This window comes from Silene latifolia, chromosome 6 (genome assembly GCF_048544455.1).
Source record: "Silene latifolia isolate original U9 population chromosome 6, ASM4854445v1, whole genome shotgun sequence".
Taxonomy (NCBI): Eukaryota; Viridiplantae; Streptophyta; class Magnoliopsida; order Caryophyllales; family Caryophyllaceae; genus Silene; species Silene latifolia.
The window spans coordinates 5,240,015-5,267,554 of record NC_133531.1 but is presented as its reverse complement, the minus strand read 5'-3'; the positions used below and the strand labels follow the sequence as shown (position 1 = coordinate 5,267,554).

The window sequence follows — 27,540 nt, the reverse complement described above, 5'->3', positions numbered from 1 at the left end:
TGTATTAATTTCTCTCAAAACATAAAACAATTTATTTATTTTTAAAAAAGAAAATAAATAAATACTCCCTCCGTCCTGGTCAATTGTTGTCATTTGCTTTTGGCACAAAGATTAAGGAAAGAGGAGGGGGCCAATTGTAAGATGACAAGTGGACCAAATTCAATGTAAATGACCAAATTGCTCACCTAATGCAATCCTAAAATAGAAAGAATGACAACAATTGATTGGTATAATTTAAAATGGAAAAGACAACAAACGACCTTATTGACGAAAGTATAAAAGGGTCCATTATTCTCTCCAGTCTAAAAGATCAAACTTTCTCCCTTCGATTCCTTCTGTCCACACTCAACTCTCTTCTCCTCTCACCAGTCAATACACTCCCCCAACACAAATGCCACCATTACACTAACACCACACCTTACTCCTCCCATACCACGTCAGCGGCACGGAAGTTATACACTGTTATCGACGGTGAACACGCCAACTTACACATAATAAACAAAATGTCACTATACGACGCTGCATTTGTAAACTCAGAACTCTCAAAACCAACTTCAATTTTCGGCCTACGTTTATGGGTAGTCATCGGAATCTTTGTAGGGTCCACCATTGTCCTTCTCCTCTTCCTCCTTTCTCTCTGCCTCACCTCCCGCCGCCGTAAACCACCGCCTTCCGCCGCCGCCATTACGCCGCCGATTTCCAAGGAAATCAAAGAGATCATCCCTACCTCCCACCACCGCGCCGCCGCCGAGATCCAGATCGATATCGGAAAACCCGAACACCGTGTCGTGTTCGGGGTTTCCGATAAAGCTCCCTCCAGTGGAGAGAGCTTACGCTCGAATAATAACAATAACAATAACAATAATAATAGTAATAGTAATAATAATGGGAATAATGGGAGTGATCATAGTGGTAGTCATTATAGTGGTGGGAGTAATGGTGGTGGGGGTAATACGACGTCGTATGGAGGTCCGGAGGTGTCGCATTTGGGATGGGGGAGGTGGTATACGTTAAGGGAATTGGAATTAGCGACGAATTGTTTAGCAGATGAGAATGTGATTGGTGAAGGTGGTTATGGTATTGTTTATAGTGGTATTTTAGTTGATAATACCAAAGTTGCAGTCAAGAATCTCTTAAATAACAGGTATTTTTCGTCGTAATTTGATGTTTTTGTTGTTGGGTTTTGAGTTATTTGATTGTTGTGAAGTGGGTTTCTTGTGGTTTTTGGAAAGGAATTCTTTTGGATGATTGTTTTGATTAGTTGGGTTATACTCGCTCCGTCTCAATCATTTGTTACGAGGGGTATTTTAATTAAAGGTAAACAAATAATTGAGACGTAGGGAGTATTTGTGATTGTTTTTGGTGAATTATGGAGTTGGGACTTTGGGAGTAATTTGTTGAAAGATATGATCTTTGTTAGTGGGATTGATTCAGTTTGCTGTAATCAATGTGAGGTGAATTTTTAGTGAATTACTTGAAAAAAGATTGATCTTGGATGTTTTATACAGTGATTTACTATCTTAATGTGCACATGTTGAGCTTGGATGTGATTTAGCCTGAAATTTCGATGAAACTGTAATGATGCAGCTGCGTTTTGTAGATTTTGGATCCATTTGAATTCATAGAAATGAGTAATGTGAGTGTTTGTGGCCGGTTTTTAGTTTAGCTGGCCAAGTCTCGGTTTTAAAGGATGATTCATGTCAACCGACCCCAAATCATTTTGGGATTAAGGCTATGATGTTGTTGTTGTAGTGGTTCTACAACTTCGCTTCTGCAAATTTACTCTATTTTCCTTCGGAAACAGAAAATGGAGATTTCAGTCTGAATTTTAAACACTTACCATCCTCCCCTTTTTTCCTGCTAGAAGTGTATTGATCATTGATAATTTGATATGCATGCTGTATTACTTTTTTCGCTTTGCTGTTACTCATGTCTTGTCTGGTTCATAATTTGTTGCTGTAAAGTGGCCTGATTTGTCTGTGGTTTTTCAATTATTGTGATGGGGTTTAGATCAAAATTTATTTCTTTAATGTTTATTCTCCACTTTAATAATTCATGAGCACAAATGATGGAATTTCCTCTATGAATAATATAGAACTTAATCAACAATGATGATGGACCGTCTGCCTTCAGGAATCCGGCCCACTAATCACTAACTAGTAGGCCACTCTCTAAGAGTAGAGAAGCTTGCTATTTTTACATCCATTGTTGTTTATTCTTGAGTTCTAGATTTACCTTAAAATTGTTGATTGTGATACTGTCATATTTTCCGTCTGTTGAGTAATGACTTGTGACCATATCTCAGAGGTCAGGCCGAGAAGGAATTCAAAGTGGAGGTTGAAGTAATCGGACGTGTTAGACACAAGAATCTTGTTAGGTTGCTTGGATACTGTGTCGAAGGGGCTTATAGGTACTGATTTTTCTAAGCCGTAACTTAATTTTACTGATATAGTAGTTCATAATATGAGCGGTCTAATACTGAATTTGGATCCGGTTGATGTTTAGGATGCTTGTGTATGAATATGTTGACAATGGGAATTTGGACCAGTGGCTTCATGGTGATGTTGGTGAAGTCAGCCCTCTCACATGGAACATCCGAATGAACATCATTTTAGGAACAGCAAAAGGGTAAAATAACATTAATGGCAGTATGTGTGTTTATTATTGAACAGCACGTGGTTCGAGATTAAGCAATAACTCACGGTCTCACTTCTTGGTACAGGTTGTCCTATCTTCACGAGGGTCTTGAACCCAAGGTTGTGCACAGAGACATAAAGTCTAGCAACATACTTCTTGATCGGCATTGGAACCCTAAGGTTTCTGATTTTGGCCTTGCTAAATTGCTTAATTCTGAAACGAGTTATGTCACGACTCGTGTAATGGGAACTTTTGGGTGAGTGTAAATGTTGCTGTGTGACATAAATAAACAATGTAGTGTCCATTTCATCTAATAATTTTTTGTTTTGAAGATATGTAGCACCTGAATATGCATGCACTGGTATGTTGACTGAAAAGAGCGACGTATATGGTTTCGGAATTCTTATCATGGAACTAATTTCTGGGAGAACCCCTGTTGATTATAGTCGGCCACCCGGGGAGGTAAATTTCCGAAGTGTCTTTTTCAGAACTTGCTTTTTATTCGTCAGCGAGTCTTGTACGAAACAGTCTCACATACGAGACCAATCCAAACCCTTCGTATTTCCCATTTAATGATAAGGTTGATGGGAAAATCTCACCTGTGAGACCGTCTCATACTTCGTATAAGTTTGTAGTATGTTTATTCTCCCAAGTTGTCTTACATTTTTTACTGCAGGTAAATCTGGTAGACTGGTTAAAAAACATGGTGGGGAATAGAAGATCCGAGGAAGTGGTGGACCCAAAGTTGCCTGAGATGCCACCTTCAAAAGCACTAAAACGTATTCTTTTGGTCGCTCTTAGATGTGTTGATCCAGATGCGCAGAAGCGACCTAAAATGGGGCATGTCATCCACATGCTCGAGGCAGATGATTTATTAGTCCGAGATGTATGTGCTCACTTATCTTATCTGTGTTTTTAGCTTTTTTTTTTTTTTGGATTTTTTTTTTCACGCTTAACAATTATGAATTATCTACTGAATGCAGGCACGTCTTCTTGGGAGAGCTTCTTCAACTCAGAACCGCGAATTTCCGCAAGATAAGCCTGATTCTGTAAAAGCGAGTACAGATATAAGTGAATCAGAAAGCAGTAGAGATCATCAGCAACCAACAGGATGGAGATAGTATTGTAAATGGGTATCATTTGCCTTTTTTATTTTATTTTTAATACTGAATTTTGAAGCTCTACTTCCCTTCAATTATATTCCCTCATTTGCCCCTGTAATTTTATCTTCAATGTAGTTCCCAAAATAAACATTTTTTTGATATACACCTCAAAATTCATTCTACGGCTTTCTTGTCTTGAGAAAGTATGATTCATATACTGTTACAAAAACAGTCGTCTTCAACCGATACTCAAATTTGGTATTGACTTGTACATAATAGTGCCAACCGTGTAAGCGATGGCATAATTGCATCCATCTACATCATTCCAGCTAAATGCAAAATTATAACCTTTTAAGTTTTAACCCACATTGTGGGCACTCCTTTGTTCTGTCTATACTTGATATTCCAGGAACTGATATGTGGCCTTGCTCCTGAACTTTGCCGTCAATGCTAGATGCAATGTCCGGGGACCATCTAATTATTGTATTGCATCGTTCGGACACGAGACCTCTTCTATCAAAGGTAAGCTGTCAATGCCTTCTTTTTTATCAATGCTTGTCCTTTTTCCCCGACTTGTTTATTGTTGTCTTTGTCCTTCATCATACGACTTTTCGATCATAATATGCTTCTATTATGATTCTCTTGAACTCTTTTGCCAATTTCCATGTTAGTAGTACGCAGTGGCGGAGCCAGGATTTTAAGATAGCGGGGCGAAAGGGAAATATTATAAGGGGGTCTCGAAAAAATTCGAAAATTTTTAACTAAAAATTTCGAAATTTTCAAACTTTAGCGGGGCGATACCCAAACATGTGGGTATCTTAACTTTAATGACAATGAGACTGTTTCATGTGGAGGCCTTTAATGTTGTGAATTACTAGTATTCAAATTCGTACTGGTTTTCTTAGTATACTGTTTGCACGAAGGTGTCGAGAAACCGGTTCCGGAAGAAGCGGGCAACCTATTTATGAACTTGAGATCATGTCTTGATTTTCTGATTATGATACTGACAGCATGCTTAGCCGTGTTGATAGGCTAAGGTTACACTCGGTGTATGGAATCTTCTATACACCGCGAGTAAAATAATGATAAGTGACAATGATGAAATATAAGATCGGATCTTTATTTAAATTGATTTTGTTATATTTGGAAGCTAAAAAATTTGAAAATCAAAACTAAAATTTGAATATTTATTTTAATTGATATTTTCCCAATTAATGTTATTGATTGACTCCCTTCTAACAAAATATTTAGAATTTGGTAATATTTCACTCCTTGTAATTCTTAGAATTTGGTACGTATCTTCCTTACTTGATCATCACCCACCCAAACAACCAACCCATATCAACACCAATCGGCGGAGCCACGACAAGCACTATACACCGGCGCATCGGCGACCACCACGCTGGAAAACTCCCTCCCTTACCACCCAGTCTTCTCTACTACTAGCCACTAAATCCTCCAACTACGGTGTTGATTCCCATAACTTCCTCGTCTTAGTCGTCTTACCAATTTCGATAATGACGAAGATGCTACCAATCGACCACAACCAAGCAAACTATGGCCACAGATGCTCTTATCCCTTTCATGATTATGAAATTTCAATGTAAAAACTTAAATCTACCAAATATGCCAAGAATTTCAAAAAAATAACATCACGATGGTTGTGTGGCGGAAATCGTTTATGGTGAGGGATGACTGGAAATGGAGCAATGGTAGTCACAAGAGACGGCGTGTGGGTTGCCGATGATCAGCGTGGTAGTGGCTATCAAAGGGTTAGATGGGTGGCTGATGGAGGTGGGTGTCTTGGTGATATGTGGATGTTGAAAGATGGTAGAGGACTTAGGAGGGGAAGGTTGGAAGAAGAAAACAAATTAATCGATTTTTTTTTAAATTAAAAGTAACAGTAGTGAATTATTATTGGGAGGAACATTTTGCAATATATAATAATATTATAATAGTATAAGTTATTATTTTTAAATTTGGTAATATAATTGTTAGTTTATAATGACAAAATTAACAATTTTCCACTTTTGTCTTAAAAAAAACAAAATTAACAATTTCCTCCCTTACATGTTTTCAGATTTTCCTCTATTATTAAACAATGTCACATGTTGATATTTTATTGGTAGTGTACAAAAGATTTCGTACACTTACACTCGTAGTTTACATTTGTTTTATGTTGTGTTGTGAATGAAAATAAGGCAAATGTAAACTATTAACTAGGTCAGAGATGATATTCCTCGCATCTATTTCAATAGGAGTATATAGGGTTCCACATATGCTGAAAAAGGGCCCTATTTCAATAATCGGATGAGGTACGAAATCTTTTGTTTACGAGTTGATATTTTATTCAAGCCCGTCTCATATCATAGCTAGAGTTGGCATTGGGCCGTGCTGGGCCGGCTCGCGTGTTGGTCCATCGTGCCTTCCCCCAAAAATGTCCCGGCCGAGGCACGGATATTGGGCTGGCTGTGCCGTGCCGTGCCTGGCCCACTCACCCAAACCCCCGTCGCGGCCCGCTCCTGGCACGCTCAATTTCGTGCTCGGGCCGTACCTGTCCGATGGGCTAATCGTGCCTGGTATGTGGGACAACCCAATAGCCTTAGTATTTTTTTCTTAATACTTTTTTTATTTATATAAAGGGTATAAATAGTGAATACTAATGACTTAAATATATATTTTTATTAAATATTAATGTACTCGATTAGTTGATTACTTGTATTTTTAATGTACTAGGTTTAATTAAATAATTAAAAAACGATATTTAAAAACGGAATTTAATTAAATAATTAAGAAACGGGCCAAATCTCGGATTGTGCCGTGTCAGGCCCGGCGTGCCTGGTTCGTGTCGGACCCTTTGCGCTTGGGCCGTGTTGTGCCTGGGTACGGGAATTCCCAAAAAACGCAGCCGCGGCACACCTCCAACCCGTTCGTATCGTGCCCGTGCCGTCAATATTGTTCATCCGTGCCCGTGCCGCCCGCCTTAGCCCCGCCTGGATTGCCATCTCTAATCATAGGCGGGGAGTACTCCCTCATTTGTTGTCATTTTTCATATTCGAGTGTCAGTCTTTTGTTGTCCTTTCTATTTTAAGAATGAATTTGATAAGCAATTTGATCATTCACACTTATTTTATTCCACTTGTCATTTTATAATTAGCCCCTTCCTCTTTTCTTGGTCATTGTGCCAAAACCAAAGGACAACAATTGACCGGGACGGAGGAAGTAATTATTAGGGTTTTTTGGTAACTACTCTCAGCTATAAACATTTTTTTTGTAATTGCTCCCTACTTAAAAAAAACTTTTAAAACTGCTACCTTAATATTTAATTTGATTAAAACTTGCTACAAAAATCTATTCTCAGGTACGAAAAGGATGCTTGTTTGCGACGGTCTTTGCTGAGGTCGTTGGATGGTCAAACGATAACTAAAATAAGAGTTCTTTGATGTTTTGGAATCCTGAGACTGTAAATTTTGTGAATGTTTAAATAGGGTTCTACGAGATGATCTTAAATGGTGTAAAAATGGTCGTGAATAGGGCCTGGACTTGCACTCGGTTTCGTGAAAACAGGGGCAGTTTCGTGGTGTTTTGCGGGTCTAATTTGAGCACGATTTCTTAAGGTTTAGGATAGTTTTTTAGGTTAGTATGAAATTTGCAGTCTCAGGATTCCAAAACATCCAAGAAATCGTATTTTGGTTATCGTTTGACCATCCAACGACCTCGGCAAAGACCGTCGCAAAAAGCATCATTTTCTCGAAAAATGAGTATCTGAGAATGGATTTTTGTAGCAAGTTTTAATCAAAATAAATATTAAGGTGACAGTTTTTAAAGGTTTTTTTTTTAAGTAGGGAGCAATTACAAAAAAAAATGTTTATAGCTGAGAGTAGTTACCAAAAAAACCCTAATTATTATGAAAAACGATGAGCGCCGTTAGATCACAACAAGATTTAATCCAGACTGTTTATAAACAAGGAAATTGAGAGAATTCAGACCGGTGATAGCTACTCAATACATATCGTTCGATGTTCACATCCAAACAAGTGATCAAAATACAAACAAAAACAATTCTTGTAAAAAAAAATACTAATGGTAGATAAAACTTAAAAAGTAGATAGGAAAATGAAGCTAAGAAATAAGGGAAATAGCAGCAGCAGTAAGATCATCTGCTAAAATTGAATTGGTTGCTTCAGTTGGATGAAACCCATCCCAGAATACGTATTCTGATGCATTTTTGCATGTCCCTGGTGATTTCGAGTTGCACAGAAATGATGTTTCTAATAATCCTGTTCCACAGCATGCTTTTCGCGCCTCCACGAATCCTGTTGTTTGTTCCAGTTTCATTAAATCCTACTAATCTCACTTCACATCTATTCGCATAATTTAACTGAATAATATGATCAAATGATCGATATATGTAAGACATGATTTAGTGATGTTTAACATTGATGTGCAGGCGTTAAAAAAGCTTACAGTTCGAGATGACTCCAATGTTACTCAGATTCGACTGTTTGCAGACGTTTCCAAAATTCATTCTAATTTAGTCGATTCCAAACCAGAAAGATCCAATTAATACTTAATTAAGTCCTTGATTCAGGATGCATCCACGAAATACAATCTCTGCAAGAAATGTCTTAATCATTAGTCTGTACTTAGTAGCTATCATATTGGAGCGAATGACGACAAACCTGAACAAAATCGCCAAATTCTTGGACAAGTATGTTAGAAAACTCTTGAGGACTGTAAAGCTTGTAGAGAGCTGGATCGATATAATAATTTTGCAGGAAATCACTGGCTCCACCACTAACTATATAAACCCCTCCTGAGATTATCGATGATGCGTTCTTCGGCCCTGCAACCACTGTTAACTTCTTCTGGTAATCCAATAAGTGTTCCAACTGCTCGCTTAATGGAATTGTACACTGCCATCATCAAATAATTTTCAACCATATTATACATTAATCAAATCACAGAAATTCATTTCAGAAAAAAAGTTTGGTCACTGCATTGGATTATGGACTTACATAAAGTTTAGCTGTAGTTTTATGGTAGCCAGATGAAGCAGACGCAAAATTGGCTCCAATCAACAGGTTATCCCCTCTGGCTTCTATACTTGAGTATGCTGGTTGGTACGACGTAAATCCTATTGTCTCAGCTGACCCCAGCATCATATTGGTTAGTATATTGTAAAATAGGGAATTTTTCTCCATTTTACAAAGAAAAATAACAATCTACTAATCGTAATCTGCCAATTACCAAACACTCAAATCAATTCTGCTAATTATAATATGCTAGTCAAACCTTGTGATAAAATCTGCCATTTATAATCTGCTTATGCTGAAATTAATCCGCTGTTTACCAAATAGGGTAACCTGAACTTGGTGTTATAGCCTGAAACTCCACAATAGAAGAAGCGCGGACATTTTTTTACGACATTTTAGAGCGAGGCACGGAATAAAAGAAACAAATATTATACCAGTAAAATCAGTAGCAAGTTTGCCATTGCAAAACCTTCCAGTGGGGTGATGGTTGTCAAAATCTCTACCATAAGGAAGGAAATTGGACTTAACAAGAGTATCTAAATCATTGTTATTACCAGCGTCAACCACTGAATCACCAAATATAAACAATGCTGGTACTAATGGTTGCCCATTAATTACCCCCCAAAAATGTATAATCACAAGAATTACAGTAACATGAGAATTAGAACTCGAAATACCCATTTTTAATTATGATGCGATTATTTATCAAGTTAATGATTTGTTTTAGAATTTACGATAATGAGAAGAGTTATATATAGATTTTTGGTAATGAGTTGAGTGATTTAAGAATGGTCTAAGGAATGTTGTCATTTTCAGGTTACATTTTCTGATGAACTAACTAATGCACATAAAATAAAGGAAGAATATATTTGAATTTTGTAGTAAATGTTGATTACTCTGGATTTGAGGTGACGGTTTAACTGTAAAACAATATTTGTACCTCAAAATTTTGTTTTTCAATTTTGTTTTTTAATTACAAGAAATGTAGAGTTAAAAGTCCCATTTTTGGTCATACAAATTTAATGCTTAAGATTCAGTACTAAACCAATAACCAACATGAGTTAGTCTTGTGTAAGGCGATTTTATACTAATATAGTTGTAAAACGGATTCAAACACAACTCTATTACTGGGTGGAATTGTGGAAATGGTTAATAAAAAAAATCCCGTTTTACAATAAATTTGTGTAAAACCGCCTTATACAAGCATTTGTAAACCAACGTATATAAGAATTTTGGTATATTTATGTAAGACGATCTTTTACTAACTCGAGTACATCTCCTTCTTAACCATTAGACTAAGATATTTCGATCTATTTACTGTAAACGTTTTAGGCCAAAAATATAAAGATCCAATTTGGTGGAAGAAAAAAAGTACCAAACACAAATAGACAATACAGCGGTATAAATGAAACTTGTAGAAGAAAGGAGAAGTGTACTAGTTTTCCTTCAAAGTTTAAGCACATTAGTCAAAAGAGAGAAAAAGGATTACGCATCTGAGGTAGTACCTCAGACCTTGTAATTTTTGAGCATATACACATTTTTTCTGATCATATTAACATTTATAAATATAGTTTTTGAGCAATATTATATTTTTTTTAGTGTAATGTTTTACTAAAGCAGAACTCAAAAACTTTAAAATAAAACTCAGAAAATAAGCAATAAGAGATACTACCTCAGATATATAGTCTATGAACTGGTCAAAAGATATGAATGCTTAATTGCTTGTATTTGGAACCACCCTATTTTTTAAAGAGTGTAGTTGCTCCAACTCAATTCAACTAGCTTTGTTTAACTCATCTATACGCTGCCTGTGGTTGCTTCTTCAACAATCTCTCTTCATTGAAATACCGTCAAATACGATTGTATATAACAGATGCAACCTCTTGATTGTTTCATTCACATTTGTACAAGATATAAAGACTTTGAAGGTCAATCTGAAATATCGAGATTAAATACCACGACTGATATCTGAACAAGGATTGAAAACAACATTCAACATTATAAAATGCAAGATGAACAAACGACAAAACAAGGCCCGTCTGCCATAACATAAGTTTGATACTATGATATACCGACATCCTATGAGACTTTAAATACGGTTATTCTAGTAAACCTGGAAGTGTTGAGACAGCAAAACGACTGCAATTATCATCAGCAACTCGAGTTCTTCTGCGGCTCTGATAGGGAATTCTTGATACAACACTCTACTAACTTCCCATCAATCCTGGCGTTCCGAAAGCAACCACGTTTTTTCTGGTCTTTCAATGGCATCTCATGTATCAACTGTGATAACCAAAACATAATCTCCTGTCACCATTTTTTCAGTGTGACAGTAACAATGAAAAATGCAGAGCAATGCATGTTAGCAGCTTAAATAAAAAACCTGCAATCTGTTTGTTAATTTATTTAATTTGTGAATTCAGACAGATTTCTGAATTATACTATACCACGGCTTCACACAATCAACAGGAATCTTAAAAATCGACTAATAAAAATGGAGATTGTCCTAAAACTGTACATCTGATGACTTTTCTGATTAAAACAAATCAACAAGTGCAACATTACCTTCTAATATGGAGTATTTCTTAATAGAAGTATTGTATTCCTCAATCCTCATGCATGTTTTTTTTGCCTTTGATAAGTAAATTTCAATAGTCCAACTAAAGGTGTAATGCAAGAATGCACTTCAATGAGAAGTTTTTGGTATGTGTATGGTTTACAGGTTTAGGGAATCGACCAAAAAAATAGACAGAAAAGAAAATTTCTCGTTGCTTTGGCAGAGGGGCAACACTACATGACAATGGTAATACTAACATGTTGTAGCTACTTGAAACTTAAATTAACGTAATGTTTAATTCTCAAACATTTTCGTCCAAATCCAAGCGATCGACAATTATTCATGGACTAATGAGCACAATCCACAATTTGTAAGATTATACACTCATACTCCGTATCAGACTCTTAAGAGGACTCAGAAGTCATCGAAGCAAGGAACTGAACTATAAATCACAAGACAGAAAGAAAGGAGTGAAGACTGCTCGTGAGCCGTAATTAAATATGGACTCTAACTTGTAAATTGTAACTAACCAGCTAGATAGATAACCCATTGAAAAATAGAACAATCCACTGTAATGAAGTTACTAAGTTAGTGTCACAGTTTCAGCAAATCAAAAGTTGGTATAAGCAAGACATATGCAACTTTCTTCCATCTGCGTACACAGCCATAAGCATGATATAATTGCCAATGAAAACAAATACGAACCACCAAAACAGAGATGCGTAAAGCGACATGTAAAAGAATGAACATGCATGGTAGTCTTTGCAAAGTAGAAATACCTCAAGCGACTTGCAGATCTGAGCTTGGTTGTTACTTGTTATATATTGATATAGTTTCTGAACAAGGAGCAAGCCATAGGAGACCTTGGATAAAACTGACAGGAGTACGCTTCTTGAAAGATGCACGAACCTCTACAAATAAATGTTTCACACCAGAGAGAGGAGGCCGATTCTTCATCCTTACGTTTTCAAGCTGATGCAAGTCATAGCAAGTATCGATATTGAAATCCTCGAGATTAGGGCACTTAGCAAGTAAATTAGCCATCGCTTCATCCATCAAATAACACAATGAAGGAAGGTGCACATCCATCAAAGAAGATTCATTAACTTCACAGTTTGTCAAGGTTAACTTAGTCATCAAATTGGACGAGTCAAATCCCAGTTGAAGTTCAAACTCTTTAAGAAGTCGATACCCAAAAGCACAATCAACCCAATTATCAACACGAGATTTTAACTGAGACCCAAAACCAGGCACATAAAGCTTAAGCTTTTCAAGCATCAGAAGTGATACAAAAGCTCGATCGAGAAACTCGTAAAATAATTCCCTAATTCTAATATTGGACTCAAAAGAATTAGTATCATCAGTAAATACTGAGGGAAACTTAAGGCATCTCAAATCTAAAATAGGCAGTTGAGTCCATAATGCACGCCAAGTGTTTGATAAAATGCACGTTTTAACAGCATCCTTTGTTGGTAGAAACGAGAGTATGTGTGCCCTAATGGGGTCTGGTAAACTAGATAATCTATCGAAACCCGCGTCTAATTTGACCTTCTTCACCATTTCCATGGCCATCTTGTTGAGAATATTATGGGTGTAATTGTGGTGAGTTAGAAATTGGGGGAAGTTGGAAATGCAAAACCCTAATTAAGAGGGATTTGATACGGAGTTGAGTCTCAAGTATAAGTGTATAACTATCCAAAGTTTGAATGAACCCGCCAAATTGGCAAGGGTTGGCGCCACATTTCCCACTTTTTTTTTTTTTTTTTTTTTTTTTTGTCAGCTACTCTATTATAGGACGGGTCCAATAAGCAAGAGTTAGCCCAATATCAAAAATGAAAAGGAAAAACTAGCACATATGGGGTGTTTGGTAAACGGCGGATTGAGAAATTTTCAGCATATTCAAGGCTTTTGGCATGTTTGAGTCATCAATCTACTATTTTGAGTGTTTGGTAAATGATACTCCCTCCATTCAACTCCACATGACACTTAAGTTTTTTGCACAAATATTAAGAAAATCAATAGAAAATAATAAAAGGTACTATAGGTGGAAAGTAAAAATGTTTTGTCCAATTAGAATAGGTTATTGAATGACATTTTATGTAAATATGCTTATCCAATTGGGACAATATGGATTTTTATTTTGCCATTTTTAGAAAGGTGTAGTGTGGAATTGAATGTCCCAAATAGGAATAGGTGTAGTGTGGAGTTGAATGGAGGGAGTATATTGAAAGAGTAGATTAGAGCTCAATCTACTGTTTTTCAATATGCTGCTCTACCCAACATATTCACATTAGTAGATTATGAAATATGAATCCGTCAACAATCTACACATAGATACAACAATCTATTAACCAAAACCTGCTAATTACCAAACACTTCTACTAAATCTACTAATTGAAATATACTAGTCAAACTTGTTAATCCAATCTGTCATTTATAATCTGTTTGACCAATCTGCTTCTGCTAATATCAATCTGCTGATTACCAAACAGGACCATAGTCAGTTTTAGTCAATCTTCTTCAATTCTAATTCCTTTGTACGAAGTAAAAAAAAAAAAGTAATGAGGAGAGAGAATTAATTGGCAGTTATAAAATGAAAGCAAAGGGGAGGTGAGATGGTGAGCATATACCGTAGACAATTGTATGTATTAAACTACCATCTCCCCTACTACTAAGAGAATAAAATTCTCAAGTAGTTTTCCCGCCTAACTTACACTACTCTTTGATGGGTCAATCTAAGTTGGGCCGTCGACTTTTACTAAATCAAATTTGCTTTTGCGTCAAGTCTAACATATGATTTGAATCAATTGAAAACCTATACATGGAAACAAATGTATGCTTTGACTTTTCGAATAAATGCATCTTATACATGGAAACAACCTCTCAAATTATGCAATATTTACAATATTATCCCGAAAATATGCAATCACAATCAATTACCCCCTAATATATTATGCAATTTTACAACATATCAATTGCAATCTCGAATTATGAAATCTTTATTTTAGTAATATGGAGTATATGGAGTATGGAGTATTTTTTAAATAATGTATAACAATTTTTATGTATTTTCTAATAGGAAATAGAAAGTGAAAATGTTAGTTTTAATAATTTGTAAATTGTCTTTTTAGACGCGTAGTATATTATTTTTACCAGTTTTCTTAATAAGGCTAATAGGTTTTTTAACTAGATTTTACATCTAACTTAATTTCATAAATTAGTTCCCCTTATCTGCTATAGCACGGGAACTACACTAGTTATACATTATTAAAGACTTATACTCCCTCCCAGTCACTATAATGTTCCTACTTTTTCGAAACGGATTATTCAACTAATGTTCTCATTTCCTTTTTTGGTAATTTTTACTCTTATTTTATTCATTCCTCTCTCCTATCACCAAACCCCACACAACTCTTTTACTTCTATTTTATTACTTTCCTTTATGTTTTGGTCCCACAATTCTTTATTTAACTACTAATAATTCATACATCTCTCCTATCACCAACCCCATACAACTCTTTTACTCCTATTTTAATACTTTTCCTTAAGTATTGTGCCCATATCAAATAGGAACAATATAGTAACTGAGAGGGAATAGTTCTCAAATTAAAACCATAAGTTTGTAATTTATATCTTCAATTGTTTAAGTTGCCAAAAAAAAAAAAATATATCTTCAATCGTTTAGACTTAAGTTAAAACTGGTACTAAATTCAATTGTCACTTTCCTTCCTGAAGTTTTTTTTTTATTTTTTTAAAAAAAAAAAAACTTTTATTTGGGAAAGTAGCGCCACAATAATAGTTCGGATGTAGATGTTTGAAATTGAGCTATGGGTACTCCGTTTAACTCGATAAAGTGTGTAGCCAACTAGCCATAATGTATGCTAAGTCAAAGTTTGACCAATATTGAACGTGAAGTTTGAGCTGGAACATCAATCATCGAATCTTTGCAAGTGTTTGGTAATTTGTGAACCTAAACCATTAGATCACCTTGAACCGGGTTATTTCGGCGTAATAGATACGATTAAACAAAATAAAATTTCAATTAAGGTCATTTTGGGTAAAAAATATACTCTTGTGCGTTATTTTAAAGTTGGTCATTTGTGATCATATTGAGTCAAGTCGGTCTAATTTAGAATGCAGGCATTTGAGTCGGGTATAAGTCGTGTCACGTTAGGTCTGTTCGTATCCGGAATGAAGAAAATGGAACTTCGTTTCAAATGATATACTTTTAACTTCAATTTGGTCCATAAACGTCATTATTCAACACTTTTCTGCCGGTGAAGATTATTGCTTAAAATGGGTGGTTTAAGTATTCGAGCAAACTAGCACAGAAAGACAGACACAAAATTCTCAATTATACATTTAGTTCACTTGCTTGTGGTTAACAAATTATACTTCATACAATCGTACTATAAAACGGTCTTATGTTACGATCACTTAAAAAATGACCATTTATATTAAAATACAACGACCTTATATTATAAAATGACTACTTTTTTTAACTATTTATTAACATGGTCATTTTTGGGAAATAATTTGATGAAGTGATAATTAAGCATTACTTTCGTGAAGCCAACAAAGTTGCCGACTTTATGGCTTCTATTGGACATTCATATCCAACACTTTCGAGGTGGTTTGAAAGTCGGTGGCTTCAATTTACCCCTATCATTCGAAAAGATGAGATGAGTTGGTCCTACCTTAGAGGATCAATCTAATTTTATTACCTTAAAAAAAAATAATAATAATAACTGCCGTAATTTCATGGATGAGTTGGGATGATGTGATGTGAGTCCTACTTTCAGGTGCTAGTTGTTGTTTTGATGACTTCCAAAATGCTTCACAAGTTGTCCAAGCACACATGTAATAATTCGATTATACTTCCTCCATTCAACTCCACTCTACCTATTTGTATTTTGCACAAATATTAAGAAGGGTGGGGTTGGGTGGAAAATATTGTAAATAAATAATGGGGTATAATGTAATTAAGTGGGGTATGAGTGGAAAATGGTGGAGTTTGATGTAGAAGTAGTGGGGTATGAGTGGCAAATATTGTAAATAAGTAATGGGGTATGAGGACAAAATGGTCATTTGGCATTCCTTTTTAGGAAATAGGTAGAGTGGAATTGAATGGATGAAAAAGGAAAGATGGTAGAGTGGAGTTGAATGGAGGAAGTACTTTATAAGGCAAAAGTGTTTGATGGGGTGGTTGTTCATCTCATCCCTTAATCATTAGGTCAAAAGTTTGGTCCCCCTTAATGAAGGAATGAAACATTCTTTTGCCAGCCGTTTAGGATATTCATTTCCCACCTCAATCCATCATTCCATCTCATTGTAGATGGACACTATTCGTTTAAAACAACTGTAGACAGTTAATGTGTCTCTCCCAAAATGCAAGTCTCTACTATCCACTCTCACCGTACTCATCTGGAAATCATCGTTACATTTGAATCACATGAATTAGATGGTCTTTGTAAGTCCATTTTAAATTACTCCAAACTTCATTATAACTAAAAATAAAAATATCGAATATTGTATAAAACCAATCTACAAATAAAAAAACTCCTAAGAAATCAATTTAAATGTAAATAAAAAAAAAAAGCTAGAAAGAACCGTTTTGACAAAAACCTGTTGTACACATATACTTGTATTTATATATAAGACGATCATTATACAACGACACAAATTAAATAAGGATATATCAGTTTTTAATAAAAAAAATGAGTCAAATAAATAGGTGAATAAAAAAACAAAATATCCAAAAAAAATGACAGAACTCTTATGTCATCATTTATATGACCATCTCCCATATGAGATACTTCAAGAGTAGAATTTAGCTCGTTTTACACTTAAAACAGATATAACCGATACATAAGAATATACGGAACCCAAATGACGCGTAAAATGTAAAATGTAAAATGGGTCAAGTCCAACACGGTAGTCTGAGTCAGGTAAGAGTCGTCGTTAAACAAGTAGTTATCCGTTGCACTCATTCTCGCCCACTCAATTTTCCTTTGACTTGTTCATTTGCGCATGCGCATACGATCAACATCCACAACCAAATTATTTTAACAATCTTAACCGTCCAATTTAATCTCATTATACACGTGTCAATCATCCAATAACACTCATTTTATATTTGATTTAATTCACATTTCTCAAATTATTTTAATCAAACTTTTCTAAAACACCCAATTATTTTCTCTCTCTAATTAAAACACTTTCATCTGATTTTACTAACTTGTAAGTATATTTTCTTTGTTAATTTAATGTTTATTTATTTATTTATTTTATGTATTGTTGTTTGTTTTGATTTGTTGCTTGGTTGATTAATTTTAGGGTGATTTTTGTCTATTAATTTGTAGATCTGTTTAGTTTGATGGTTAATCATGTTATAGATGACTTGATTTTTGGGTAAAGAATAACGCGAATTCTTGTGTAAGGCGGTCTTATACAAGAATTTGTGTAAAACGAGTTTTTGGTAACTACACATTTTGGTTCTAGATATGTTTTAACAAAATATTAATGTAAAACCGTCTTACAAAAAGCCAATTCGAATAATAAAGATTAGACTTTTTTAAATTGATTTATCATTTTTTGTGATTTTGTTAGTTGACTTCAATGTTTATGAAGATGAAGATTGGATCTTGCATATTTAATCATTAATTAAGTGAATTCTTCATCCATTTTTTTTTTAACTTCTACATCATTAGGGTAAAAATTAAGGAGTTTTCATGATATATGGTGGAAATTGATGATGATTGTAGTCAGAAATCCGAATAATTAAGATAATATATGGAAAAGAGGAAATAATCAAAATTAGGAATTTTTACAAATTACAACCCAAAAGAAAAGTACTCTGTAGGAAGTTTTAAACTGGATGGAATTGAGACGTATTAGGGGTTGGTTGGATTTGGCCGTTAAGATAATTGGCATAGGGTTATCGAGCTCGAAATGAAGGAGAAACGAAGGAAAATGATGGTGGTTAAGGGAGGAATGAGGATAAAGGGGTGGTAGATGAATTACTAGTCCCATGTATTGTCGCGGGTTATAGAGTTCAAATCAAAGGAGAAAAGAAGGAAAATGAGGGTGGTTAAGGGAGGAATGAGGATAAAGTGGCGGTATATGAATTTCTAGTCCCATGTATTGTCGCTAGTTATAGAGCTCGAAACAATCGAGAAAAGAAGGAAAATGATGGTGGTTAAGGGAAGTTAAAGAGGTGGTGAATGAATTACTAGTCCCATATGAGGTGGGTAAGTATCTTCTCTTGTTGAGTGGTCAGGTCTATCTTGATCGCTTTCGTTATCCACCACCGTCACTTCCTTATACTCGCCTTTAATCTGTCCTCAATTGTTCCCTAACAATTATCCCTAATGCAAGCGGGCCTTGAGGTTTTGGATTTTAGTTTATAACTCCTTCCGATACTTGAGAAATGAGCGCAGGGTGTAAATGTCACTCTTTTGTCAGATTCTTCTTCCCATTAAGGCAACATGTTTAGTTCATTAGATGCTCGTCTGTTATTAATACTATATCATAGGCCATTATGTCGACGATCTGTCAGTAGTTTCCGCTTATTGCAATTGACATTACATATTGTACTGATCTGCTCTAGCTGGATGATTGTGATATAAAATTATAAATGTATCATTGCTTCTAAAATTTCTTGGTGACCTAACATGATTGTGTTTGTTTACTATTTCTATTTGTATTTCCGAGTATTTCTTCTTATTGATTAATTGTTTGATTGCCATTACTGCTATACTATTGTGATTTGATAAGCGGTGAGCCTATGAGTGGGCAGTGTCAATATTAGTTACTGTGAAATGGTAGTTGCTAAATTTACTTCTTTTCATTTTGTCTACCTTGAAGTTAAGTGAAAGATATGAGTCGCATTCAAGATCCACAGAAGGCATTTTTCCCACACGGAAATCCTTTCCGAATGATACTACCAAAAGGCTCTTCTCTATCTCCTAAGCTTTTGGCATTGCTGAACAAATTCGAGGAAACTTTGGCCGAGAGACTGAGACAACTCAAGCCAGTTCATAAGGAAGATGTCTTCAGTTTTTCATGGATGGTATTAGCTATGAAGTTCCTTTCAGAGACTCATAATGATATAATCTCTCTGATAACTGACCTTGAGCTTCCGGTTCACCATTGGGACGACAAGTGGATAGATGTCTATTTGGATAACAGTGTTAAGTTGCTGGATATAAGCAATGGTTTTAGTTCCGAACTTTCAAGACTGAACCAAGGGCAACTGTTGCTCCATCTCGTTTTGCACCGTTTGGAAGGAAAGAGCTCGACTGATCTGTCGAAGGCTAAATCGTCAGTTGACAGCTGGAAACAGCTCATTGCCACCAGGAACCCTAAAATTGAGAACTGTATTACCAATATAAACAAGCTGCTGGAATCTCTCGAGTTCCCCAAGGTAAAGAACTCAGCCAAAGGAAAGGTCCTAATGCGTGCTATGTATGGTGTAAAGATGGCAACTTTGTTTATTTGCAGCATCTTCGTCACTGCTTTTACAGGCTTCGACCAAAATTTGATTGGTTTGAAAGTGTCGGGGACACCCTTATGGGAAGGAGCATTCAACGATCTTCAAGCCTCTATTTACGGGGAAATCAGAAACTTGGTATCAAGTGGTAGAAACCTTCTTTTGAAGGAGTTGGAGGCAGTTGATATTGGTGTCATGGAGTTGTATCCCATGATTCAGGAAGATAACGAGACTGCGGAATCTGACGACTTCCAGAAGTCATTTATCGATTTGGGTGATAAGGTTGAGAAACTTTCATCGGGACTAGACCTTTTAACAAAAGAAGTAGACGGGTTTTTTCAAATAGTGATGAGTGGACGTGACGCTCTGCTTTGTAATCTACGAGTGTCGACTGCCTTTGATCCTCCAAAAAAGTGCAGGAAGGAGCAGCTACTTGTGAGATGATTGCTGGTAAAGTTCAAAAATCCATATTAATTTGTACAAAGGGGTTTAGGTATGGTTTTCATAGTATTGTGGGAGAATATAACCGATATTCTCAGTCTTACTGCAATACATATCCTGTAACTTGTATTATGTTTGCCTTTTGTGAGCTCATGAACTTCGTAACTGTGTACTACAGTATTATGCTAACTATATACGAAAGGTGTTTTCTGCGTGAAGCGTATATGATGTTATATATGACTATGAACAATGTTAATGTGTATAAAAACTTTATCACTTTATGTGTTGATCTTTTGGAGTGAAAACACGTCGATACTGGAATTATTGTCATGACGGAACTTGGGTGATGTCCAGAGTGTTTTCAAGTCTCAATTTTACGATTGTTGGCTATTTGAATTCACTGCTATATCTTTTGTCTGCTGTTTTATGTATAGTCCAGCTAACCTAATCAGATTCTATATGCTGAAGAGTTGTGACTAATAAGTTGTTATTGAAGCGGGAGTTATATCGATTGTGAATGGACGAAGTTGGAAATCTGATGGAGCAAGCATAAGCAGTGCTATTATCCTTTCATGTGAGAAAAGACAAGGTCGGGTACCCGGTTTTGCTCAACCCTACGTACGGAAGATTGCATGAGATGGAGGAAGTTTTTATTGACCGAGTGTTGAAAAAGTAGACCTAGGGTTCGGCACTTCAATGGAGATGAGTTGTAGTTGTACTAGTGATCGAAGTGGTTCAGATATACGGTTAAATCGGTTACAGACTAGGTATCATGGGAGGTGCAAAAATCCCCCGAAGCCTTAATACTACTTGCCAAACACTTAAAAAAAATATAAGGTACCTGAAATTTTGGTCAAATAAGCTACTTTGACCAAATCAGATATCTGAAATGCCTTACCAAACGAAGCCTTAATACTACTACTCTACTAACGACTCCGGATCAAAACCAAACAATAAAGATTATTATTCTTTTGTGTACCCAGAAATGTCAATTGCAGATAATTTTTCAACCAGCTGGAGCGAGCGAGAAAAGTGGTAAGACCGAGTACCATAAATCCGTGTTCAAAGCTGACAAATTCTCCTGCCAAAATCAATACAAGCTCAAAATTATTAATCTAAATTGCAATCACTCGTGATTAGTGGTAAGACCGAGTACCATAAATCCGTGTTCAAAGCTGACAAATTCTCCTGCCAAAATCAATAAAAGCTCAAAATTATTAATCTAAATTGCAATCACTCGTGATTAGCCCGAAAAAGTTGAAAAACTATGTAATTTTCATCCAAGCAATCTTTTATAGCAAATAATAGTTCTACATAGGCTAACAAGAGCATAAAGCACATCTCGCTTCGGCATGTTTAAGTGTCAGACATGGCTGTTTTGTGACAGATTTTTTTATTTATTAATATAAGCGAAAGTTTAAGAACAATATGGAGTAGTTCATATTTACCTCCGACTTAGTCGTAGGTTGCTACATCCACATCATGACAGATCTCGATTGGAAGAACTGGCCAACTGCGAGAACCGCACAAAAACATGTTTAAACCTCGTACATTGTGAAAATAAAGAGCAACATCGAAAGCAATCATCAAGAGCAAGGTCTTATACAAGAATTTGTGAAATTCGTATTTACGTTCATAAATCATAATACCTGTTGATAACACGTGGAGTGAAGTCATTAAAGATTATGCTTTTGGATTCAGTTGTACCCGTTGCTGATCTTTGGATTATAATCTGAATTTAAAATAGTACGGAGTATTAGAAAATGATAAAAAAAAAATATTGGACAATTAACACAACTTATATTAATTAACCAACCAAATTTGAACTAACCTCAATTGTCTTTACTCTTCTCTTTACTTCACTTGTTAATTCTCTAATCTCTACTATGTGATTTACCGAGGCTCAGAAGCAAATCAGCAAGCTGCACATTTATAAATAAGTCAACAATAAAAATAAATCTCCATTTATTGAAAATCATTTTCGGCTAAATTTACTTATTGGTACAATCGTACCTATAAAAATGATTACAATAAAACAAATCGATTACCTGCACCGGTGAACTCAAGAAAATGTCATTGCATGAAACAATAACATCACCAGTACAAAGTCCCGCTTGATCTGCCGGAGATCCTTTTGTCACCTTAAAATGATAAATTTTACAATACAATCAAATTAAAAAAAGACTACAAAAAACAATAAGAAAAATTCCTCAAATAAAAAAAAAATAAAAAAAAATAACGCTATTTGACGGAGTGTTTGACAAAATACATACCTCATTTACGGTTATTCCATCAATAGATGGAAATTTTTGGTAAATGAGTTGAAATCCTTGAGTTTTTTCTCACTTATACTTCTCGTTCTTAATCCAAGCCAAGGACGCATCACTTTCCTACAAAATCGATTTTTCAAAGATAAAATAATTGATACGCATATCAAATATTGAACAATTAAAACAAAATAATGCAAGCTTAAAATATAAGAAAATTACCCATAATCCAATAGTTGTTGGAAACAGTGATTCAAAATGACATTTGGCATGAATAAGGCTGCCTTATTTCGCATAAATACGTTCATACCAATAATATTTCCTGATGAAATATCGATCAAAGGATCTCCAATACCGCTCTGAAATTTAAAAAAAAATACCCTATCAACAAAACACGTTTCATTCTTTATTCTACCAATAAATTTTCTTAATAGTTGTTTTTACAGGAATTCACATATAATACAGAAACTTGAAAAGGAAAAGGTATGAACAAAAGATGAGGTTACCTCGGATATGGTACAACTAGATGACATTATGCCATTTTATTTCCGTTGGGGAAAAGAACTTCAACCTGGAATATAAATGAAATTAATTAGAACATAGATGATACAATACATACTAGTATATACTTATGTTTCAAACACGTTAATGGTACTCGACAGATTATTATTAGTAGAACCAGAATGGTCAAGCAGATTTAAAGTGATAGATTGGATTGTCACGTTTGACTAGTATATTTTAGCTAGCAGATTTAGTAGAAATGTTTGATAACTAGGTTAAAACCCGTGAAATTCACGGGTCTGTTTTTTGAGGTAGCATCAGAATGGTTAATAGTAACAAAGATATATAGTTTAAAGATGTTACGTAGTTATTATTTTCGAATAAGTGTTCATCTTTGAGATATGTCGTGTTCAGTACTATGATCAAAACTTACAATACAATTAGTACACATCTAATTATCTATTGCACAAAATTTTAAAATATATAAAAATTTAATTATCTATTGCACAAACTTTAAAAATATATAAAAATAGTCTTACATTAAAATTTGTGTATTACGGATTGTTAGAAAACTCGATTAATAAAAATATCATCAAAAAATTGTGTTAAATAATTAAACATTACTCGATACAAACTCGATTACTAAAAATATCATCAAACTCTTATAAAGTTAAACATTTCAATTTTCATTAATAGAATATAAATATCAAATATTGTATTAAAATTCACGGGTAAGAAACCGAGTCCATTTACAACATTCTAATAAAATTAATGTCCATATTACTAATTTACATTACTCGACACAAACCGCTAAAACAAAAATAAACCGTTTAAACATCTTCACCTAACTCACTCTCTCACACACCAACTCTCTCTTACATCTAGAAAACTCCGTCCTACCTCCTCACCTAACTCCGTCCAACCACATCTAGAAAACTCCGTCCTACCTCCTCACCTAACTCCGTCCAACTCTCTCTTACATCTAGAAAACTCCGTCGTTCGTCCAACAACTGAACTCCGTCCGATTTCATCATTTCCTCAATCGTCACACCGCACCATCTTCTACCTCAATCATCATCATCATCTCTCAGGCAAAGGATCTACCACTAAAACCAAACTAAAATGATCTATTCATGTACGATTGCAATTGGATGGTGTATCGAGTACTCCTAATCTGAGTATTAATTGTCTTTCTTTTGAGTCTGCCCCTGCGATCCTGCTTCTTCGTCCTGCTCTAGCTGGATTGCATGCTTCCTCGTCACTAATCAGCCAGCCCATCCTGGGATTTCCTTGGCTTTGCGCGCTGGCATTAAGGGGACAATCGTCTCTCGCGTTGAACGAAGTTCCTCTAAATTTGAGGTCTATTGCTGTATTATTGAAGATGGTGTTGCTGTATTATTCCCATTTTTTGATCTGGGAATAATTAATGGCCGATTGACCTCAAATTCAATCGTCTCTCGCGTTGACAATCAATGCATGGTTCCGATCCCGCTTCCTTGATCTATAGGCCGCTGAACGAACTGTTAAGGTAAATCCGTCATCATATTTAATTAATGGCCGCCGTTGAATCTTTACCAGGAGGTCCGGGGACAATCGTCTCTCGCTTCTTTTTTAATCTGAGTATTGATCGTCTTTCTTAATTATGTCACAGATCATCTCGCATCAGCGGATGTCGTCCTCGGTGAGTAATTATTACCTTTGTATCAGATATTTTGATTATATAATGCTAACGATTCTTTGTCTTTGGTAATTTAATTTGATGTTACTTGTGATTCTGTATGTTGTCAAGGAAGCAGATATGTATTTAGAGGGAAAAGAATCACAGCTGGGAATCGTATTTTATCAGTCGTGATGATCATGTCAAGGGCGGAGTGATAACTCAGAGCACGCTGATTATTTGATGTTCGATTGTTCAATTAAGGTGAGTTTTTGTACCTTGATTGTTATATTCGTGATTAATTTGATGATACTTGTGATTTCATTTAAGTTTTCTGAAGCAATGTAAATTTGACATTAGGGAACAAATATTTAACATTAGTCGTTTTGTTTTTCACCGGAATTTTAACAACAGTAACCACACTAAAAAAAATTCTTTTACCATAATTATTTGGGTTTCTAAAAACCGTCGTCACACGATATTTGAACACGCGCTGATGATTTATTCGAATACATTTAATTAAAACATCATAAGATAAATAGTGCTACCTGCTCAACATTAAAACACTATCATTCATTTTCACTGGCAGCAGCTTCTTTGGTGTTTGAAATCTGGTCTGCGTCTTGATAGTATTTGCAAATAACCATGTAATCTTGATAGTTTGCTTTCAAGTAGCTGCAACCTCCTAAAAATAATGACGGTATAGTTATATGGCTCCTAGATATAGATGGTTCAGTCTCTGCCTTCACTACACAATTATCTATATTTTTGAAACTCTCTGATCCATTCTCTGTCTCCTTGTCTTTAGACATACTGTAATTCTTAATTTTTTTTAAGTTTTTTGTGGTTGTGAACAATGGAGATGATTGGGGCTGTATTGTCGATTTTATAGTGATTCTTGTAGGGTTTCTTTTGTGGCCTAATTGCCGTTATTTTAGGTCGTATATTTCGCATATCATTTTAGTTCAATTATTTTAGGGATATTTATATTGGAGAAGATAATTTTCTAAGAGAAGATAAGTTGATAAGATATATATTTATATTGGAGAAGATAATTTTTTAAGAGAAGATAAGTTGATAAGATATAGGGGGTGTTTGACCTTGTTTATATATAAAATGTGTTTTTCCTTTTTAAAAGGTTTTTTGTATAACCTATTTGTTGGAATTAAAAATTATGTTTCATTGTTTCATACGTTTCAGCAAGTGAGTAATTTTTTGTTTCTTATTTTAAAAATATCACAGGTATACCTAATATTATAATTTGAATGATATTTATACAGACGAATATTGCAAATATTTTTTTATACGCTCAAATATTATTTTTTGCATGTCATAAAATCTTATGAATACAAACAAAAAATAAAAGTAGAAGTAGATTTCACGTGATATTTGAGCAGGTAGTTGGAAAAGGGGGGTCTCTTAGTCATCTCTAAGAAACTTCATATTTGAGCAGGTAGCACTCTAATTCATGGTAGGACAAATGAAATAAAAATTAAAATCAAAAGGGCCTAACAAAAACATGCTGCTGTTGGTAGTGAAAATACATGCTGCAATTGAACATGAAATATGATTGTATTACTTCTAAAAATACTGTTTGATCTGCTGTTAATATTATGCACAGCATTTATTATTTTATTTTATGATTCGAACCATAAATCTTTTGCTCTAATGTATTGAAACATTATGCCATTTTATTTCCGTTGGGGAAAAGAACTTCAACCTGGAATATAAATGAAATTAATTAGAACATAGATGATACAATACATACTAGTATATACTTATGTTTCAAACACGTTAATGGTACTCGACAGATTATTATTAGTAGAACCAGAATGGTCAAGCAGATTTAAAGTGATAGATTGGATTGTCACGTTTGACTAGTATATTTTAGCTAGCAGATTTAGTAGAAATGTTTGATAATTTACAAATTCATTTTTTATAATTTACTACAGTAAACAATGCTAGAGAAACAACATATTGAAAATTTACATTCTAGCCACAATATGAAGTTTACTGACTGACTAACTTTGTTTTGTATGCAAGGATGAACTGATTTATACTAGGTATGTGTGCTAATTCGTAAAATAACTACACTGCCCTGACGAATTGGAAGCTCGGCCTATATCACAGTAAAGGGTCGATCATATATATGGAGACTTGCTCCTTGGCTGATTAAGCAGAGAACGGTTCTTAACTATGTTACTCAAAGTCGGTCATAAATATCCAACGAACGTGCATGTCCAAGTACTGTACAGTCTCACCGGAACTCCATAAGGCAATGGATTACAAGTCATTGCTAGAGAGCCAAATTGAAAAATCCAATGTCGAAATTAAGGAGCTCGAAGAGAAGATCATTTCTGCAGTGGATTTGTTGCAGAAGTTCAAGGATAAGCGCGATAAATATGAGATGGAGAGGGATAAGGCTATGCAGGAGAATGAAGAGTTGACAAAACTAGTTGCTCAGGATAAGGCTATGCAGGAGAATGAAGGGTTGTCAGTAGCAATCCTCCTATTTCCCAATTCCAACCTCGATGAAATATATCTAGTGGTGCATGGCGTAGCTCTCAGATCCATGTTAAACATAGTATGATTATTTTGTGCCTGAAAAACCACAAAACCACGCTCCACAGACCTGTCTAGCAACCCATTAATGGATGAGACCACAGTTGCTAGAGATTCCCTACATTGAACTCCCTGATGACCAATCTTACCACATTTGACACAATACTTAAACACCTCCTCATATTTAAACTGAACCCACAACAAATGGCCTTCATCCATAGCTAAAAAGAAGCCAGGCATCAATGGCTCATTCAACTTCAGACACACCCTCAACCTCAAATAGTCATT

General features: G+C 35.1%; 3 protein-coding genes, 2 long non-coding RNA genes and 1 pseudogene across 8 annotated transcripts; 2 read left to right on the top strand and 4 right to left on the bottom strand.

Moving 5' to 3' along the window:
• The first annotated feature begins 295 nt into the window (after nt 1–295).
• On the top strand, nt 296–4,952 carry LOC141586116 (putative serine/threonine-protein kinase At1g01540). 4 transcript variants are annotated; one of them, XR_012519466.1, is made up of 9 exons: nt 296–1,144; nt 2,306–2,410; nt 2,506–2,628; nt 2,723–2,893; nt 2,970–3,099; nt 3,314–3,523; nt 3,621–3,770; nt 4,195–4,262; nt 4,664–4,952. XR_012519466.1 is itself a non-coding variant. In XM_074407248.1 (8 exons), the coding sequence occupies exons 1-7, from the start codon at nt 504–506 to the stop codon at nt 3,756–3,758; spliced, it is 1,518 nt and encodes a 505-aa protein (XP_074263349.1). In that variant the 5' UTR covers nt 296–503; the 3' UTR covers nt 3,759–3,770; nt 4,195–4,410. The 4 variants fall into 4 exon arrangements, 2 of the variants coding, with proteins under 2 accessions (XP_074263349.1, XP_074263348.1); XR_012519467.1 differs by having other exon boundaries at nt 4,150–4,262; nt 4,664–4,946; XM_074407248.1 differs by lacking the exon at nt 4,664–4,952 and having other exon boundaries at nt 4,195–4,410.
• Nucleotides 4,953–7,394: 2,442 nt separating this feature from the next.
• On the bottom strand, nt 7,395–8,363 carry LOC141587433 (GDSL esterase/lipase At1g58525-like; annotated as a pseudogene).
• LOC141586117 (GDSL esterase/lipase At5g22810-like) lies at nt 8,194–9,508 on the bottom strand. Its single transcript, XM_074407249.1, has 3 exons — nt 9,211–9,508; nt 8,759–8,889; nt 8,194–8,656 (listed from the first exon to the last, which is right to left on the bottom strand). Exons 1-3 carry the CDS (start codon nt 9,455–9,457, stop codon nt 8,387–8,389), a joined length of 648 nt encoding a protein of 215 aa, XP_074263350.1. The 5' UTR covers nt 9,458–9,508; the 3' UTR covers nt 8,194–8,386.
• Nucleotides 9,509–10,755: 1,247 nt separating this feature from the next.
• Nucleotides 10,756–12,977, bottom strand: LOC141586118 (uncharacterized). Its single transcript, XR_012519468.1, has 2 exons — nt 12,113–12,977; nt 10,756–11,059 (listed from the first exon to the last, which is right to left on the bottom strand). It is a non-coding gene; the product is annotated as an uncharacterized LOC141586118 (long non-coding RNA).
• A 4,366-nt stretch (nt 12,978–17,343) lies between these two features.
• On the top strand, nt 17,344–20,483 carry LOC141586114 (protein BPS1, chloroplastic-like). The gene is made up of 2 exons (XM_074407246.1): nt 17,344–17,573; nt 19,200–20,483. The coding sequence occupies exon 2, from the start codon at nt 19,213–19,215 to the stop codon at nt 20,266–20,268; it is 1,056 nt and encodes a 351-aa protein (XP_074263347.1). The 5' UTR covers nt 17,344–17,573; nt 19,200–19,212; the 3' UTR covers nt 20,269–20,483.
• Nucleotides 20,484–21,402: 919 nt separating this feature from the next.
• LOC141586115 (uncharacterized) lies at nt 21,403–23,078 on the bottom strand. Its single transcript, XR_012519465.1, has 7 exons — nt 23,039–23,078; nt 22,755–22,891; nt 22,539–22,655; nt 22,314–22,406; nt 22,097–22,187; nt 21,915–21,997; nt 21,403–21,778 (listed from the first exon to the last, which is right to left on the bottom strand). It is a non-coding gene; the product is annotated as an uncharacterized LOC141586115 (long non-coding RNA).
• Nucleotides 23,079–27,540: the final 4,462 nt, after the last annotated feature.